Here is a 16,078-nt window from a genome sequence, read left to right on the forward strand (position 1 = left end):
CAGTGATAAGTGGGACTTATCTTTAAATTCAGACAAGTTGGCTACACAATGTGTTCCAAGCCAGCCAGGGCCACATAGTAAGACCTTGTTACCCTTGTCATAAACAAAATGTAAATTACAAAGTGTTAACTTTATTTTGTTTTGTTTTGGGACAAGGTCTTGTCATGTGTCTATGGTTGGCCTAGAACATAGAGCAGGCCGACCTCAAACTTGGAGCAATTCTGTTTCTGTCTCCTGAGAGCTGAGATTATGGGTATATACCTGCAGCATGCCTAAAATATTTCGGGGGGGGGGTTCTACGATTCTTTGTATTTTTAGTTATGTGTCTTATGTTTTGGTACTGTGAGAAGCCAAAGGGGTTGTTCCCTAGAGCTGGAGTTGAGCCACCTGATTGGGTGCTGAGAACCAAACTCAGGTCCTCTTCAAGAGTAGTAAGTTCTGTTTAGTGCTGAGGTATCTCTCTAGCTCTTCCCCCTTCTCTTTTTCTCTTTGAAAAAAAAAAAAAAAAAGTTTTATTGTTCATTATAAGCAATATGTGCTATCACATGCATATGGAAGTAAAAGAGCAACTTTCTAGAACCCATCTCCTTCCACTGGATTCTGAGGATCCAGGTTATCAGGTTTGCTGGGTAATTGCCTTTTACCCACTGAGCCATCTTTCTGGCCACAGTGATCTTAAATTTTTTATTTGTATGTGCTTTGTTTTTCTTCTGTATACCTTGAAGGCATTGTGTCGGGCAGAAGATGAAGAAGATATCCGTGCAGCCACTCAGGCCAAAGCTGAACAAGTAGCTGAGCTTGCAGAATTTAATGAGAACGATGGCTTTCCTGCTGTTGAGGGAGAGGAGGCCAGTCGGCCTGGGCCTGGGGCTGAGGATGAGGAGATGTCCAGGGCTGAACAGGAAATTGCTGCCCTTGTAGAACAGGTCGGTGTTGGATCCACTACCACTTCTCTTCATCTGTCATAACTTATGCCAGGACTCTTTTTTTCCCCCCTGTGTTTCCTAGTAATAGTAAAACAATGATGACAGGCCCTGAGTTATAGGTCCTTAATGTTTATCAACTTTTATCCTTCCCTACAGCTGACTCCTATTGAGCGATATGCCATGAAGTTCCTAGAAGCCTCGCTGGAGGAAGTAAGCCGAGAGGAGCTCAAACAGGCCGAAGTGAGTCTTCTTAAGTAGGAAGGGAGGGGATTGCAACAGTGGGAAGCTATTCATTTCTTTTTTTTTTTTTTTTTAAGATTTATTTATTTATTATGTATATGAGTACAGTGTCACTCTCTTCAGACACACAAGAAGAAGACATCATATCTCATTGTATATGATTGTAAGCCACCATGTGGTTGCTGGGAATTGAACTAGGGACCTCTGGAAGAGCAGTCAGTGCTCTTAATCACTGAGCCATCTCTCCAGCCCTGAAGCTGTTCATTTACACCATGCCTTGCTTTGCTCTGCCTCTTGCTGACACTATTGGCTGTGTTGTTGGTAGGAACAAGTGGAAGCTGCCCGAAAAGACCTGGACCAAGCCAAGGAGGAGGTATTTCGACTACCCCAAGAGGAAGAGGAAGGGCCAGGGGCTGGGGATGAGATGTCTTGTGGAACTAGTGGAGTCAGCCACCGGCGCAGCAAGAAAGTCAAGGCTCCTGAGAGGCTTGGGACTCGGGTCAGTGAACGTCTTCGTGGAGCTCGGGCTGAAACTCAAGGAGCAAACCACACTCCTGTCACATCTTCCCATCACACCTGCAACACCTTCGTGCCTCCCCGATGCAGCCCTGTGAGAGAACGAATTCCCAGGCCAGTGCCTAGACCTCGGCCTCCTCCTCCTCCTCCTCCTCCTCCTCTTCCTCCTTCTGTTCCTCTTCCTCCTTCTGTTCCTCCTCTTCTTCCTGCTCCTCTTCCTCCTCCTCCTCCTCCTCCTCCTCCTGCTGCTTCTCCTGATCCTTCTCCTGTTTCTTCCGATCCTCTTCCTCCTGCTCCTTCTGCTTCTGTTGCTTCTGCTACTACTTCTGCTGTAACTAATGCCCTAGCCACAGCTCCAATACCCATTTTATCCCCAAATCCAGTAACCATTCTTCCTGTTCATATCTTGCCTACTCCCACATCTCTGCTTCAGCTTCCTCCTCCTCCTCCTACTTCTACCCCTCCTTCTGCCTGTACCCCTCTACCCACTTGTACCCCCCTACCACCTCAAACCTCTCTATTAACCTCTTCTTCACCAGCCCCACTTGATTCACTTTCTGTTCCCATCTCTCCTGGGGTTACCAACCTCCCCTTGGACTCAGGGGAAGTAGGGCTGTGTGCACAAGAGCTGGCACCTGCGGAGTCTCTAGAGCTGCTTGGAATGACCAATTCTGAGGCTTCCCTGGTTAGTCTTGTGCCTCCAAAGGATCTTTTGCCAATGGCTGTTGATGTCCTCCCTGAATCAGAGAAGAATCTTCCTTTTATTCCTGCACCCAGTTCAACCCTGGAAGCTGAGAGCATCCCCAATGGTCAGGAGCAGGAGGTGCCAGGTCCTGTGGAGGGAACTAATCCCACACTGCTACCTGGTGGTGAGGAATTGACCATGAGTCTGAGTGAGAGCAATGGGCTTGAGCTCCCACCCTCAGCAGCATCTGATGAGCCAGTTCAAGAGCCACTGAAGACTCACTTGGAAGAAACAAGAGAGGTTCAGATCCCAGTCTCCAACTCAGAAAAGCCACAAGAACTTGTTAGAGCTGAGGTTACAGTCCCATCAACCTCATCTTCAGCCACCTCCTCTCCTGAGGGTCCTTTGCCTGCCCGCCCCCCACGGCGTCGAACCAGTGCTGATGTAGAAATCAGGGGTCAGGGGTCTGGCCGGACAGGACAACCCCCAGGTCCCAAAGTGCTTCGAAAGCTGCCAGGAAGGCTGGTAACTGTGGTGGAGGAGAAAGAACTTGTAAAGCGACGGCGACACAGGGCAACTGCCAGCACCCTAGTACCTGGGGTATCTGAAATCAGCGCCAGTCCAAGAAGCCCATCAATCCACAGTATGTCAGGGCCAGAATCCTCACCTCCTAGCAGTGGGCCCTGTGAAGCTGCTCCTACATCTTCACTGTCTACCCCCGCCCAGCATACCTTCATAGCTTGTCGTCACAATGAATTGGGGATGACTGGTGGGGGCAGCCCAGAAAATGGAGAAGGAGTAGAGCTTGCCATCACTCCACCTGCTGTGAAACGTCGGAGGGGGAGGCCTCCCAAGAAGAACAGGTCTCCAGCAGATGCAGGAAGAGGGGTGGATGAGGCACCTTCATCCATCTCTAAGGGGAAAACCAATGGGGTTGACCCAGTCCCTGGGCCTGAAACAGTAACTGTTGCAGAGCCTGACCTCAGGCCCCAGTTTGTTCCTGGGCCCCAGCCTCTTGGACCCCAACCACTTCACAGACCAGAGCCCATCATCCTATCACCTGTGGAGAAAAGACGGCGTGGGCGTCCCCCTAAAGCAAGGGATTTGCCCATTCCTGGGACCATATCCTCTCCAGGGGATGGCAATTTAGAGAACCGGACACAGCCACTCCCTTTCTCAGCACCCCTGACACCACTCCTAGCCTGTCCCACTGCTGTCACCAACACTGTCACCACTGTCACCATTTCAACATCTCCACCGAAGCGGAAACGGGGCCGACCTCCCAAGAATCCACCATCACCAAGGCCCAGCCAACACCCTGTCTTGGACCCCGACAGCTCTTCTGTTCTTGAGAGTTGTGGACTGGGAGTGCAGCGCCAACCCCTGGGCCAGGCTGAGAGTGAAGGCAGTTCCTCTGATGAGGATGGAAGCCGCCCTCTCACCCGCCTGGCCCGCCTTCGGCTTGAAGCCGAAGGGATGCGGGGACGAAAAAGTGAAGGGTCCATGGTGATGGCCGTAATTCAGGATGACCTGGACTTAGCAGATAGTGGGCCAAGTGGGTTAGAACTGACACCGCCTGTGGTCTCATTAACTCCCAAATTTCGCTCAACCCGCCTGCGTCCAGGGTCTCTAGTCCCCCCACTAGAAACTGAGAAAATGCCTCGCAAAAGGTCAGGGGCTCCAATTGGGAGTTCTGGGATGGCAAAACGGGGCCGCTTGCAGCCCCCAAGTCCCCTGGAACCTGAGGGTTCAGTAGAGGAGTCAGAGGCAGAAGCCTCAGGTGACGAGGAGGAAGGAGATGGAACCCCACGCCGTCGAACTGGTCCCCGCAGGCTCGTTGGGACCACCACCCAAGGGGACCAGCGTATCCTGCGTAGTAGTGCTCCTCCCCACCTGCCTATCCCTACTATTAGTCACAGAGGTCGTAAGGCCAAGACGTGAGTGGGCAGCCCTTCACTTATGTATCCCACCATGGCCACTTCCCCGTGCCCAGGCCTGACTCTGTTAACCACTACTTGAAGTCTTTGAGGGAAAAAGCCTCCAGGGAGACATAGGGGGCTGTCTTCCTTTCCACCAAAGTAGGGGGTAGGTTACCGGTTGTCATGGAAATGGGGCTTGTCACAACCCCCTTCTCTCCTATCCCATATGGCTGGGCAGTGTTAAGGGTGGCAAGATAGTTTCTGTCCCCACCCCCTTGTACTTGATTCCCCCAGCTGTCTTTCACAGCCTCAAACCCTTAGGAAAAAGGGGGAGGGGCTTTTCAATGAGGTGGGATGGGTTTGTTTTTTTTTTTTCTTTTTTTCTTTTTTTTTTTTAAAAAAAAAAAAAAAAAAAAACATAATAAAATTTGTTTCTGTACAAGCATCCGTGTAAGGAGGCTTCTGATTTTCTGGTCTGGTGGAGGGTTGGGTGGGAACTTGGATGTCATTTTTCACCTCCCTCTTGCAATGACTCCGTGCCTGATCTCTAACCCAAGATTCTATACCTTTGAAGCAGAACTTAATCCCTCTCCCAGTCAAAAAAAAAAAAAAAAAGGGAAGATTGTCAAATCTGATCTGTCTGATCTGGTAGGCTGTGTAGAGTCTTTCAGACCACCCAGATAGACTTTCCTCTGACTCTTGAACTTTCCCTTGGCTCTCCAACACCCGGGCGTTCCCTGTCAGTCTCCTTACTCAGGTGCTTCCTTACACTCCTATCTTCAGAAAGCAGGCCTCCTCCATTTGCTCATGTCTTAGCCCTCCTCTGCTCTCCATCTCACCAAACTGGTTTGAGTTGGCCATGCCCCTTCCCAGCTCCCTGGGCTCTTCACATAGTGGCTGGCCCCACAACTCTACTTGGCTTGGCTTGGAGCCATGAGTCAGCTTCATCTCCACCCAAGCCAAATCAAACCTGAGGCAGCAGCCGAAACTCACAGTTCCTCAAAGCCCATGGCCAGGTAAGAATCTATGCTTATGTTTATGGTTTCTGACCTTAACTCCCTGGGCCCTCTCTTGGTCTCATTTCCTGACAGTTCATTCTTACCTCAACTGCTGTTGAAGCTTTGCCACATCTTTTTGTTCTCTCATATCTCTGCATTTTTGTTACTTGTGGTGGGGAACCACAGGTGGTTTCATGTGTCCAGGCTGTAGGATAATGATTGGACTTGAGGGTGGAAAGATATTTTGATGTGCATAGAGGGCCTGAGTAAAGAAAGCATTGTGCAGGTTTCTGTGAAGTCATTTGGACTCTGCTAATCTGATTGGGTTGTGTGGTCTGGGAAAAAGTGGAAAGAGTTGGCAAGAAAGTATAGCAAAGGATGTGTCTCATATTCAGGGGTTTTGTTTTGAGACAGGATCTCATGTATCCTCAGACTCTGAGCTAGTAATACTGGCCTTGAACTTCTTGATCTTTTTGCTTCTAACTGTACTGAATAGATGTCTCCTACCACTCCTGGGTTAGGCCGGATTTTTTTCTATTGTTCTTAGTTTTTTGTTCTGTTTTTATAAACATCAAAAAGAACTTAACTATATAATTTTGCCTTTCCTTCATCCTCAGAACTATTCATGCCCAGGGGTAGTGGTACATACCTTTAATCCCAGCACTCAAGAGGCAAAGGCAAATGGATCTTCGTGAATTCAAGACCAGCCTGGGCTACATAGTGAGTTCCAGGACAGCCAGGGCTACATAGAGAAACTATCAAAATAAATAAGTAAACCAACCACAAAGCCAGAACCAGGCAATCTCTGAATTTGAGGACACCCTTGTCTATATACTGAGTTCCAGGACAGCCAGGGAGGGGCTACATAATGAGCCCCTGTGTCAAAACAAAACCCAAAAAAACTACCTAGTCATAAGGTTTTAAGATTTTATCTCTCCTGTTTCTTGATATCCAGGTCCATTCTCTGTACTTGAAGAGTAAGTACATTTACACATGCTTGCCCTTCAAAAGATTCAGAATTTTAAGCTGATGGAAAGGATTCCAACCACATATTTAGTCTTTTGGCCTGAGTCACTGGAGGAATTTCCCAGTAAGACAGCATTCCTGAGTATAGGGTTAGGACACTGGACAGCATGCTTTGAGAAGGGTGGAGTCACCATGCCCAAGCAAGAGCTCATTTGTTGGGCTTAAAAATGCCTTGACTATATCGCCCACAGGTGATGGAGGACGAGGAGAAGGCAGCGGAGAGCTTGGTGAGCAACATGGAAGCTGCTCATTCTCCATCCCCTATCCACTGCTGCTGGCTCCGCCTCCAATACTTGGCAGCTACTAGCATTATCTGTGGCTGTTCTTGCCTGGGGATCATGGCTCTTGTGTTTGCCATCAAGGTGAGGAATAAAATTCCTGTGGGACTGGGTGGGTATAATGAAATGACTGTGTATCTGTCTATGGTTAATTAAACAGTTATTAAATATCTATTGATGTTTAGGTCTGATAGCGTAGTACCAGAGTGAGAATACTTTCAAAGGAGCCATGTCTTAAGAAAGTGATAACTGTAAAAATGGATAATCAGTAAAATTGAGCTCATCAATACTGTAGTACAGGAGAAGCATAGGGCACCCTAGGAACAAAGGCATGAGGAAAGATGTATCTCTGTGGGAGATAGGGGGCATCAAAAAGATGACAGTAAAATAACTTTTAAGAAAGGGTGAGTGTATGAGGATGGAAAGATAATCCAAATAAAGGCAGCAGTGTGCACAGAGGTTTGACATCAAAGGATCCAGATTGCTGAAGGCCTCGGATTCTATGCTTGGAATTTTAACTTTATCTTGAATAGTAGATAGCAATTTAAATTTTTTTTCAGAGGAGTGACATGGCCAGAGTGTTTCAGAAAGATTTACTCTAAAAACCTCCATTGAGGTTGAATCACAAGGGGCAAGGCTACAAGCAGACAGTTAAGTAGTGATGAGACCAGTATCCATCATGTGGAAGGAGCAGTGTAGCTGTCCGAGAACAGTCTGCACAACCCCCTTTTTTGTGGTTGGGGTGGAGGTAGCATTACTAGGAATTGAGCTCAGAGTCCTGCCCATGAAAAGTGGATTATCACTAAGTCTAGCATACACATACACCTAGCGAAAGGCTATTCAAACTAAACATCATTCTAGAATTTTCTCACTACCTGGATATATCTTGACAGTCAAACATTTTCTGTCATAAGAACTTCATTGGGGCCGGGTGGTGGTGGCGCACGCCTTTAAGCCCAGCACTTGGGAGGCAGAGGCAGGCGGATTTCTGAGTTCGAGGCCAGCCTGGTCTACAGAGTGAGTTCCAGGACAGCCAGGACTACACAGAGAAACCCTGTCTCGGAAAAAAAAAAAAAAAAAAAAAAAAAAGAATTTCATTGGGGCAAAAATCATAAAAGCAATCCTTCGTGATGAAAATGGTGGTGCCTTTTGAACCATGAAAGAGAGGATGAGTGCGGGGCAAATAGAAAAGAATGAGAATAGAAGTATTACAAAGTATTTTCCAGTCCAGAAATGTAATTCAGCAGAGTACTTGGCTAATATGCACAGGCCCTTGGGTTCCATCCCAAACCACAAAACAAACTAAAGTCATTAAAAATACAGTCTTGTGCTGGGCAGTGGTGGCACACGCCTTTAATCCCAGCACTTGGGAGGCAGAGGCAGGCGATTTCTAAGTTCGAGGCTAACCTGGTCTACATAGTGAGTTCCAGGACAGCCAGGGCTACAAAGAGAAACCCTGTCTCGAAAAGAAAGAAAAACAAAAAACAATAAAAAACAACACAGTCTTGTGAGCTAACTGGCCAGTTGAAAAGTAAGGCAGAACTGAAATGAATACTTTGTATTGCAGATGAGCCAAGAAGGACCAGAAAAGGTTGTAAAATGTTTATATGTGTGGTTATGAGCTGTGATAGATCACGAAGTGGAATGGGGCAGTGGGTACTTTGGGACAGAAGCAGGGGGAGAATCTAACCAAGAACCTTCACCCAACAGGCAGAAGAGCGGCATAAGGCAGGCCAATCGGAGGAGGCCATATACTTGGGGGCCCGGGCCCGGAAACTCATCCTTGCCAGTTTTGCTGTCTGGTTTGCTGTCCTTTTTCTGGGTCCCCTGCTGCTGTGGCTGCTCTCCTACACCATTGCTCAGGCTGAATAACCCTGAGTGGCTTTTGCTGAGAGTCAGTCAAGACCTGGATCCAATCCAACAGTTTGGCAGTGCTCAGTGCTGGTGACAGGAGTGGTGCCTGGTTCTGTCTGTCTGGAAGGATATTGCCTTTCTCAGGAGACATTGGAAGAGCTCAACTAGGCTATTGAAAGCACCTGAGACTTGAAGGGGAGGTCAGCCTGCTCTGTTCTTTCATTATCCTCTGCTTTGTCTCCCTTGCCCTCCCATCCTAGGAGCCTCCACTCAGAGAAAGGGATGAAAACCAGGCTTGATTTTATTAGAATTTGTTTTATAATAAAAATCTTTTTTGGTGGTGAAATACTGTCTTAATTGTTCTTTTTCCTGCTTTCCCTTGGGCCTTTGGTAAAGGCAAGACATCTAAATGATGACTTAAGTCTGCATCTGGCCTCTCGTTCTGTCTCATTGCTCCAAGAAAAGGAAAGGTTTGGGTGGTTTTTATTTTTTTTTATTTTTTATTTTTTTTTTGGAGTGGGGGGGTGTTTGTTTTGTTTTACTTTTTTTGGAAGTTTTCCTTGGGGAAAAAAAAAATGAGCTTCTTAGCCATGAACCTAAAGACAGACAAAAAGAATAGTAGTAGCTAGCACTCTGCTCACTGAGTAGTTACTGCTAGGCTGTGCTCCAGGCACTGTCGGTTTCTTCTGAGGCCTCACATGACTCTAACTGTAAGTGCCATTTTTCTTTTTAGTTGAGGAAATGGGTTTATAAGTGTCCTAGGCACTAATGCTAGAAAATAGAAAAGATTGAATTCAGACAGTCTGATTCCAGAGGGATGAAAAGATTGGATTATATGATTAAATATATTTTATATTTTAAGACTCTTGATAGTATTTTAAATTTTTAGGAATGGGATATGAGCCTGGTTTTGTCTTACTGAGTCAGGCTGTTCCTCAGAGTTGCTGTGCAAATACTGGGATTACTGGTGTATACCACCATGCTTGACTGGTTTTATTGGTTTTTCTTTTTAATTGTTGCTGTTTTCTGAAATGAGAAGGCCGCACCGTATAACCCATACTAGCCTCGATCCTGATCCTCCTCCTCCTGTTCCTGAGTGCTAGAATTACAGGTGTGTACTACCACACTCTGCTTAAGTAGTTTTAAAATATACTCCATAAGCAGGTTCCCAAACAAATATAAAGCGTAAATTAACACCTAGCCAATACCTGAAAGCTACTACTCAAATTGATTGCTGTCAGCACTGTAAAACCTTAATATACTCTAATCATTTCTTATCACAAATAACTACTATTCTGACTTCTCACAATGTAACTTAATTTTGCTTGCATCTGCTTTATAGATATGTAGTCAACCAACTAAGGAATAAATAAGTGTTAAGAATGGGACATTTGGGCTGGAGAGATGACTTAGCGGTTAAGAGCACTAACTGCTCTGCCAGAGGTCCTGAGTTCAATTCCCAGCAACCAGATGGTAGCTCACAACCATCTGTAGTGGGGTCCAATGCACACTCTTCTAGTGTGTATGTCTGAAGACAGCTCCAGTGTACTCATATAAATAATAAATAAATAAATCTTTTTTTAAAAAAAGAAAAAGGAAGAAAGGGATACATGAGGGCTGGAGAGACATTCCACAGTTAAAAGCACTAGCTCTTGCAAAAGACCTGAGTTTCCCTTACCTACATGATGGTTCAAACCTCCATAATGGCAGTTCCAGGGGTTTCCAGTGTCTTCTGATCTCTACAGGTATTAAGCATGTATGTACTGCACATACATACATACATACATACAGGCAGGCAAAACATTCATACACAAATGACCTATATATGAGTGATCTGCTGCATGCATACCTGCATGGTGAGTATCAGATCTCTATACACAGATGATCATGAGCCACCACGTGGGTGCGGGGAATTTGAACTCAGGACCTCTAGCAGAGCAGCAAGTGCTCTTAACTGCTGAGTCTTATTTCCAGCCCAGCAAATCTTAATGGAATACAAGAGTATCTTCCTCAAAGGGGCTGGAGAAAAAGCTCAAGAACATTTGTTGTTCTTGCAGAGGACCCAAGTTTGGTTCTCAATACCCATATCCAACAGCTCAAAACTCCACTTACAGGGAATTCAACACTCTCTGGCCACTGTGAGCATACACATGAATAAAAAATAAATTGTCTTTATAGAGATGGAGTCCTGTTATCTTTTTGTCTTTGCTGTTAACATTGTATAGTAAATATTATGTATAGTTGTAATTTTGTTGCTGTTATATGAATACAGTAAAATTCATTATCTGATGGAAGCATTTTCGGTGTTTCCAATTCATGAACATTATTAAACCATGCTACTATACACAATACCCTGTTTGAGACAGGGTTTCAAAATGTAGCTCAATATGTAGCACTGGTTGTCAAATTCAAGTTTTCAGACCAGGTTGGCTTCAACCTGTCAGCTTTACATCCAACACCATACCTGCCTCTTATATATAGGTCATTTGTGTCTTTTGAAGCTTATGTACCTCACAAATAGAGGTTTTTTTGTGACTGCCATAATTCAGGAAAGAGTAGAGCTATCTATGCAAATTAGAGGTGCATGCACTGATGGGAGAGAAGGGGTGGTAAATGATGGTCGTCTGCAATGTTCCAAAATGTTTTACTTTTTCTGAGGAGTCATGAATATGTTCAGCCCAGATAGGACACCAACAGTAGACCAAGGAATCAATCCAAGTCTAGTATAATGAACCAGTGGGTTTATTGGGGTTATTTACGGAACATAGGTGACTCAAAGGCTACATCACTAAAAAGTCCACGTCACCATGGACAGTAACTCATGAAAGCTATACATCCCTGGAACTCCTTGACCAAGAGTTTTTCTCCTTAGCAATTGCTTACTAATTGTATAACCAAAGAGAAGGACTTCCTGAGTCTTCTAACTCTTATGAGCTTCCTCATTCTTAAGTGCCTCCTTGCTCTTAAGGGGAAAATCTTTCAGCTAGGAGTGAAGAGCTACACAACACTCTACCTCTAGTTCTAATACCTTCTTTTCATGAAACTCGGGATAGTCCCTGAGGTTTTGTTTTAGGGGAGCAGGATGGAATGATAGCAATGTCTGGTCATTTCTTGCATTTATGGTTTAGAGTTGCCACAATGCCACAGCAATGGTCATTTTTAGAAGCTCTACTGGCTCCAAATGTCTGCTACCTGCTAGAAATAGTTCCCTGGGATGGGCAGATGTCTCCACAGTTAAGAGCTTGTACTATCCTTACAGAAGGTCTGAGTTCAGTTCCCTGCATTCATGTTTGCCATCTTAGAAACAGCTCTAGGGAATCTGATGCTTTCTGCCCTCCACAGGCAGCTGCACTCATGTATACAGACATGTGCATACACATAAAGTAAAAAAAAAATGGAAAATGTCCATTTGTAACTGAGGCTGACAGTAGCAATAACCTATGGTTATAAACAAAACTTACTGTCCAGCGGTCCACAGTGTACCTTCTGATGTTTAAAAAGAAGAAGAAAAAGCTAGCCAACAGCAATTGGGCTCACAGCTCAGTCCAATTGATTTCTCCGTATCTTACAGCCAATGTGGTGTTTCAGCAATTGACTTACTGAGTTTTAAGATGTAACCAATACCAGTAGCAATGGCACCTATGTTTTCCAGGGCCCCAGAGGCTTTTCTGGCAACATCTCTGAAAATATACTCTATCCCTGGCACCAGGATTTTCATCTAATGAACTTTATAGCTTCAGAGAGTTTTTTGTTTCCAGCCACTCTGGGTGCCCCTGTGGATATTATTGCATTGTAATTTTAACTGTTCCGTTGTTTTCCAAGTCTATGAGACATCCAAGGGCTAACATATAATGGAACTTTATCACAGAGGATTGGCAAGCTCCCTGAAGTCCTTTCCACCAGAGGGAAATCTGAAAACACCATTGGCAAGATCCAATACAACATTTGAATCAATTCATCCGGAGAGTAATGTTGGGTACAGTACGGAGCACAGACAGAGGACAAGTACCCTTCCAACATTGTCATTTCCCATGAGCCATCTCGTCTCCTCACTCCCAGGGCATTGCTTTTGGGTTGACGTATTACCCGTGTATCCTGAATGGTCTCAAGTAGGGCTAAGCATTACTTGGTCTGGGCCAAAGCTAAGTGAAAGGTTAGCAGCTGCACGTGTTAGCCTGCTACACTCGCCACTGGAGCCAGCTTCCAATGTTTGACAGGCTCTGAACTAGTGTTGTGTCCAGCATCTTTCCATTGGCCATACCTAACCGAAATAAACTCTATTCTCTTTACTTTTTCATACAGAGTAATGTGCTCTGGGTATGATAATTACCTACCACTAGGAAAAACTTGGTAAACTGTTGCTCAGGCTTTTGGCTTTTTAATTTTACATAGGAATGCTGTCTTGATTAAAATGGCACATTTGTCTCAGGTTTGTTATTTTTTATTACAAATGGACTTTAAATTTTTAATTAAATTATTAAATTTTGCCCACATGTATATATATGTGTGTGTGTGTTATTAAATTTTGCCCACATGTATATATACGTACGTGTGTGTGTGTGTGTGTGTGTGTGTGTGTGTGTGCCATATGCTTAATGTCCAGGGACGTCAAAGAGGGTGTCAGATCACCTGTAGGTGCTGGGAACCAAGCCTAAGTCATCTACAAGAGCAACCAGTGTCTTAATCACTGGCACATCTCTCTAATCCCCATTTTTATTGATTTTGTGAGTTATATGGGGAAGGTTCCAGTAGAGCCTGCACACAGAAATAAGAGGAAAGTGTTCAGGAATTGATTTTCTTACACCACATGGGACCTAGGAATTGACTCACGTTATTAGTGTTGGTGGCAAGCCTACTGAACTGTATTTATATTTTATGATGGGTTCGTGTATTCCAAGCTGGCCTTGAACTACTCAATAAGGATGGCCTTGACCTCCTTCCTCCACTTCCTGTGTACTGACAGACATGTGGCCAAGCTCAAGTGCAGTGGTCTTTAAATGATCAGACCCTTCTGCCTTTTTGTCCTGCCCTTTGATTGTTTTACATCTTATAAACTTGATTTACATGCCTCACCATCAGGCTCTACAAAAGCTACTGACCAGCCCTGAGGTCATTCTGAATTAAGTTGTCTTTCTCTCATGATCCTGTGAAAATGGTCCTTTCAGGCCCATTACACTTGACACTAAGCATGATTGTCCTAGTAATGCCTCTCATTTTTCTGTTGTCCTCCAGAGACCGATATTCAGAGAGCTTTAGCCAGTAATAACCAAGCTGGTGTTTCATATAAACTAATCCATCAAGGATTTTTTTCCCTTTTAGTGCCTCAGATTATGCAAATTTACATTATTTAATTTCTCCTATACACTCACATTCCACCCATCCCCATATCCCACAGCTTTATCGAACAGGCCATTAGGTCGAAACTTTTTTTTTTTTTAAAGAATTATTTATATGTATATAAGTACACTGTAGCTGTCCTCAAACATACCAGAAGAGAGCATCAGATCTCATTACAGATGGTTGTGAGCCACCATGTGGTTGCTGGGAATGGAACTCAGAACTTATGGAAGAGCAGTTAGTACTTTTAACCACTGAGCCATCTCTCCCGCCTCCAGAAACTTTTACCTCTTGCTTAAAAACCTTTTCCAGGGCCAACATAATAGCTCAAAATAAAAATTTTTATCACCAAACCTGACAGCCTAACTTTGATTCTTAAGACCCACATTGCAGCCGGGCGGTGGTGGCGCACGCCTTTAAGCCCAGCACTTGGGAGGCAGAGGCAGGCAGATTTCTGAGTTCAAGGCCAGCCTGGTCTACAGAGTGAGTTCCAGGACAGTCAGGGCTACACAGAGAAACCCTGTCTCGAAAAACAAAACAACAACAAAAAAAAGACCCACATTGCAGAAGGAGCCAGCTCCTGCAACATGTCTGCTGACCACACACATAACTTGTAATTTTAAAAGTCATTTCCAATTCAAGCAGGTCAGATGTAGTTTTCCCTGGTTACAGTTGTCTGTACTGGACTTGTTACTAAGTGCCCCCATCTGTATGCTGAATTAATGGGTTTTCCCCATTTTCTGTATTAAACGTCATGGAATCTTTTCTGCCTCTCTCCCTCTTTGCTTTCAAAGTTCTCCTATGAATCCCAGGTTTTTGGAACTCAAGAAGAATATAAGGAACTAATTTGTACTCTTTCTTTCCATCTTGATAGCTCTGAGAAATAGCAAGCCGATACATACATCATCCTCCAATTTCTCACATTTCCTGTCAAGTCAGAGGCTAGTATGGAAGGAAATAGTTGCTTATCTTTGCCTTGTAATATCTCCTTATGCAACAAGTTCTTCTGAGCCTTGGCTGTGTTACAGAATTGCCACCACAGCCTGCTTACCATCATCCCATTAAACACACCATACTTTGAGGGGTGTAACATTTTCTAGCCCATCAGCCATTTTGGAGTGTCCCCATACTTGTAGCAGACCCCATTCAGCAAGAAGACATGTTACCCTATAACAAATGAGATGACAGCTAGCCACCCTGAAGTTTTTTCTCTCAAAGGTGCCCTTCTTTCAGAATTCTGACCTTTGGTTGCACTTCTTCCTTGCAGGGAACATGCATCTGCCACCACAACAAGGTGGCACATCACTCCCTACCATACTGAGGTACAGCAATCATCAGCATAGCTCCCCACATCCCCATATAGATGCTGTTCTGAGACCCATTTCAGATGCATGTCTGGTCCCCATAGTGGGGGCATGGAATTGCATCTCACAGCTTACTGTTGGGTTTGTGGGTCCCTAGTCGTACACCAATTGCTTTGTTTGACTTTCCTAGAGAGATGTGAGCAAGCACTTATTCACCCCAGATAGATCATTAGCAGACCAAAGAAAGTCACTAACCAAGTTTGTGGGGTTTTTATACTGGAGCATAGTGACTCAAAAACACTGAAAATCACCATTTCTCCTTTATTCATAATGTGAATAATTTATATGATTTCCTAATTTTTATACCCACCTCTGTTTTTTACTTTTTTTTTTTTTTTCAGTGCTTGGGGTTCAGCTTGGCCTCGTTCCTGCTGGGCAAGCATTCAACAGCTAAGCTATCTCTCAAGTCCTACTGTCATCTTTAGAATGTGTTCTGGGCTGGAGAGGTGGCTCAGTGGTTAAGAGCACCGACTGCTCTTCCAGAGGTCCTGAGTTCCATTCCCAGCAACCACATGGTGACTCACAACCATCTGTAATGGAATCCAGTGCCCTCTTCTGGTGTGTGTCTGAAGACAGCTACAGTGTACTCATATAAATAAAAATAAGTAAATCTTTAACAAAAAAAAAATATGTTCTGGTACAGTGTAATGAACATGTAGTAAGAGCCACATAGTTTAAAGCCTGTGGGGTGAGCAGGACATCAGGGGCCCCATGTTGTGATCCCTATCTCATTATTCTTGTCCTTGGTCATTTTCCCAAAGATCCCTGCTTCCTTTATTTACAACTAATACAAATCAGCATTTAGACTGCAAACAGGGTTCTGTTTTGGGGTTCTTTTAGAAATCAAACCTGGAAAATATAAAATTATATTTTTAATTCATTTTTCACCATTGCCCTAATTTTACCTGTAGGGCTCTCTCTCTCTCTCTCTCTCT

The 16,078-nt window shown here is 44.6% G+C and overlaps 2 protein-coding genes across 7 annotated transcripts in view; both read left to right on the forward strand.

Annotated features, from left to right (window-relative positions):
• Srcap (Snf2 related CREBBP activator protein) overlaps window positions 1-4,388 on the forward strand; it is a 49,433-nt gene extending 45,045 nt beyond the window's left edge. For all 4 annotated transcript variants that reach the window (XM_034489294.2, XM_076943038.1, XM_076943043.1 and 1 more), the window contains 3 exons: window positions 726-926; window positions 1,083-1,166; window positions 1,492-4,388. In XM_034489294.2, coding sequence (XP_034345185.1) covers window positions 726-926; window positions 1,083-1,166; window positions 1,492-4,308 — 3,102 coding nt within the window. In that variant the 3' untranslated portion in view covers window positions 4,309-4,388. The remainder of the gene's footprint in view (window positions 1-725; window positions 927-1,082; window positions 1,167-1,491) is intronic.
• Window positions 4,389-4,784: 396 nt separating this feature from the next.
• Window positions 4,785-8,788, forward strand: Tmem265 (transmembrane protein 265). Of its 3 annotated transcripts, XM_076943109.1 has the most exons (4): window positions 4,785-5,302; window positions 5,902-6,004; window positions 6,502-6,672; window positions 8,299-8,788. In XM_076943109.1, exons 2-4 carry the CDS (start codon window positions 5,966-5,968, stop codon window positions 8,458-8,460), a joined length of 372 nt encoding a protein of 123 aa, XP_076799224.1. In that variant the 5' UTR covers window positions 4,785-5,302; window positions 5,902-5,965; the 3' UTR covers window positions 8,461-8,788. The 3 variants fall into 3 exon arrangements, with proteins under 3 accessions (XP_076799224.1, XP_076799220.1, XP_034345206.1); XM_076943105.1 differs by having other exon boundaries at window positions 4,785-6,004; XM_034489315.2 differs by lacking the exon at window positions 5,902-6,004 and having other exon boundaries at window positions 4,791-5,302.
• Window positions 8,789-16,078: the final 7,290 nt, after the last annotated feature.

This window comes from Arvicanthis niloticus, chromosome 1 (assembly GCF_011762505.2).
Source record: "Arvicanthis niloticus isolate mArvNil1 chromosome 1, mArvNil1.pat.X, whole genome shotgun sequence".
Lineage (NCBI taxonomy): Eukaryota > Metazoa > Chordata > Mammalia > Rodentia > Muridae > Arvicanthis > Arvicanthis niloticus.

What these genes read in the sequence shown, in the direction of transcription:
- Tmem265 (XM_076943105.1), top strand. Translation starts at nt 5,966, where the DNA reads ATGGATCTTCGTGAATTCAAGACCAGCCTGGGCTACATA. An exon ending in AGACCAGCCTGGGCTACATA is followed by an intron (nt 6,005 to 6,501) that starts GTGAGTTCCAGG and finishes TATCGCCCACAG; the next exon opens with GTGATGGAGGACGAGGAGAA. An exon ending in CTCTTGTGTTTGCCATCAAG is followed by an intron (nt 6,673 to 8,298) that starts GTGAGGAATAAA and finishes TTCACCCAACAG; the next exon opens with GCAGAAGAGCGGCATAAGGC.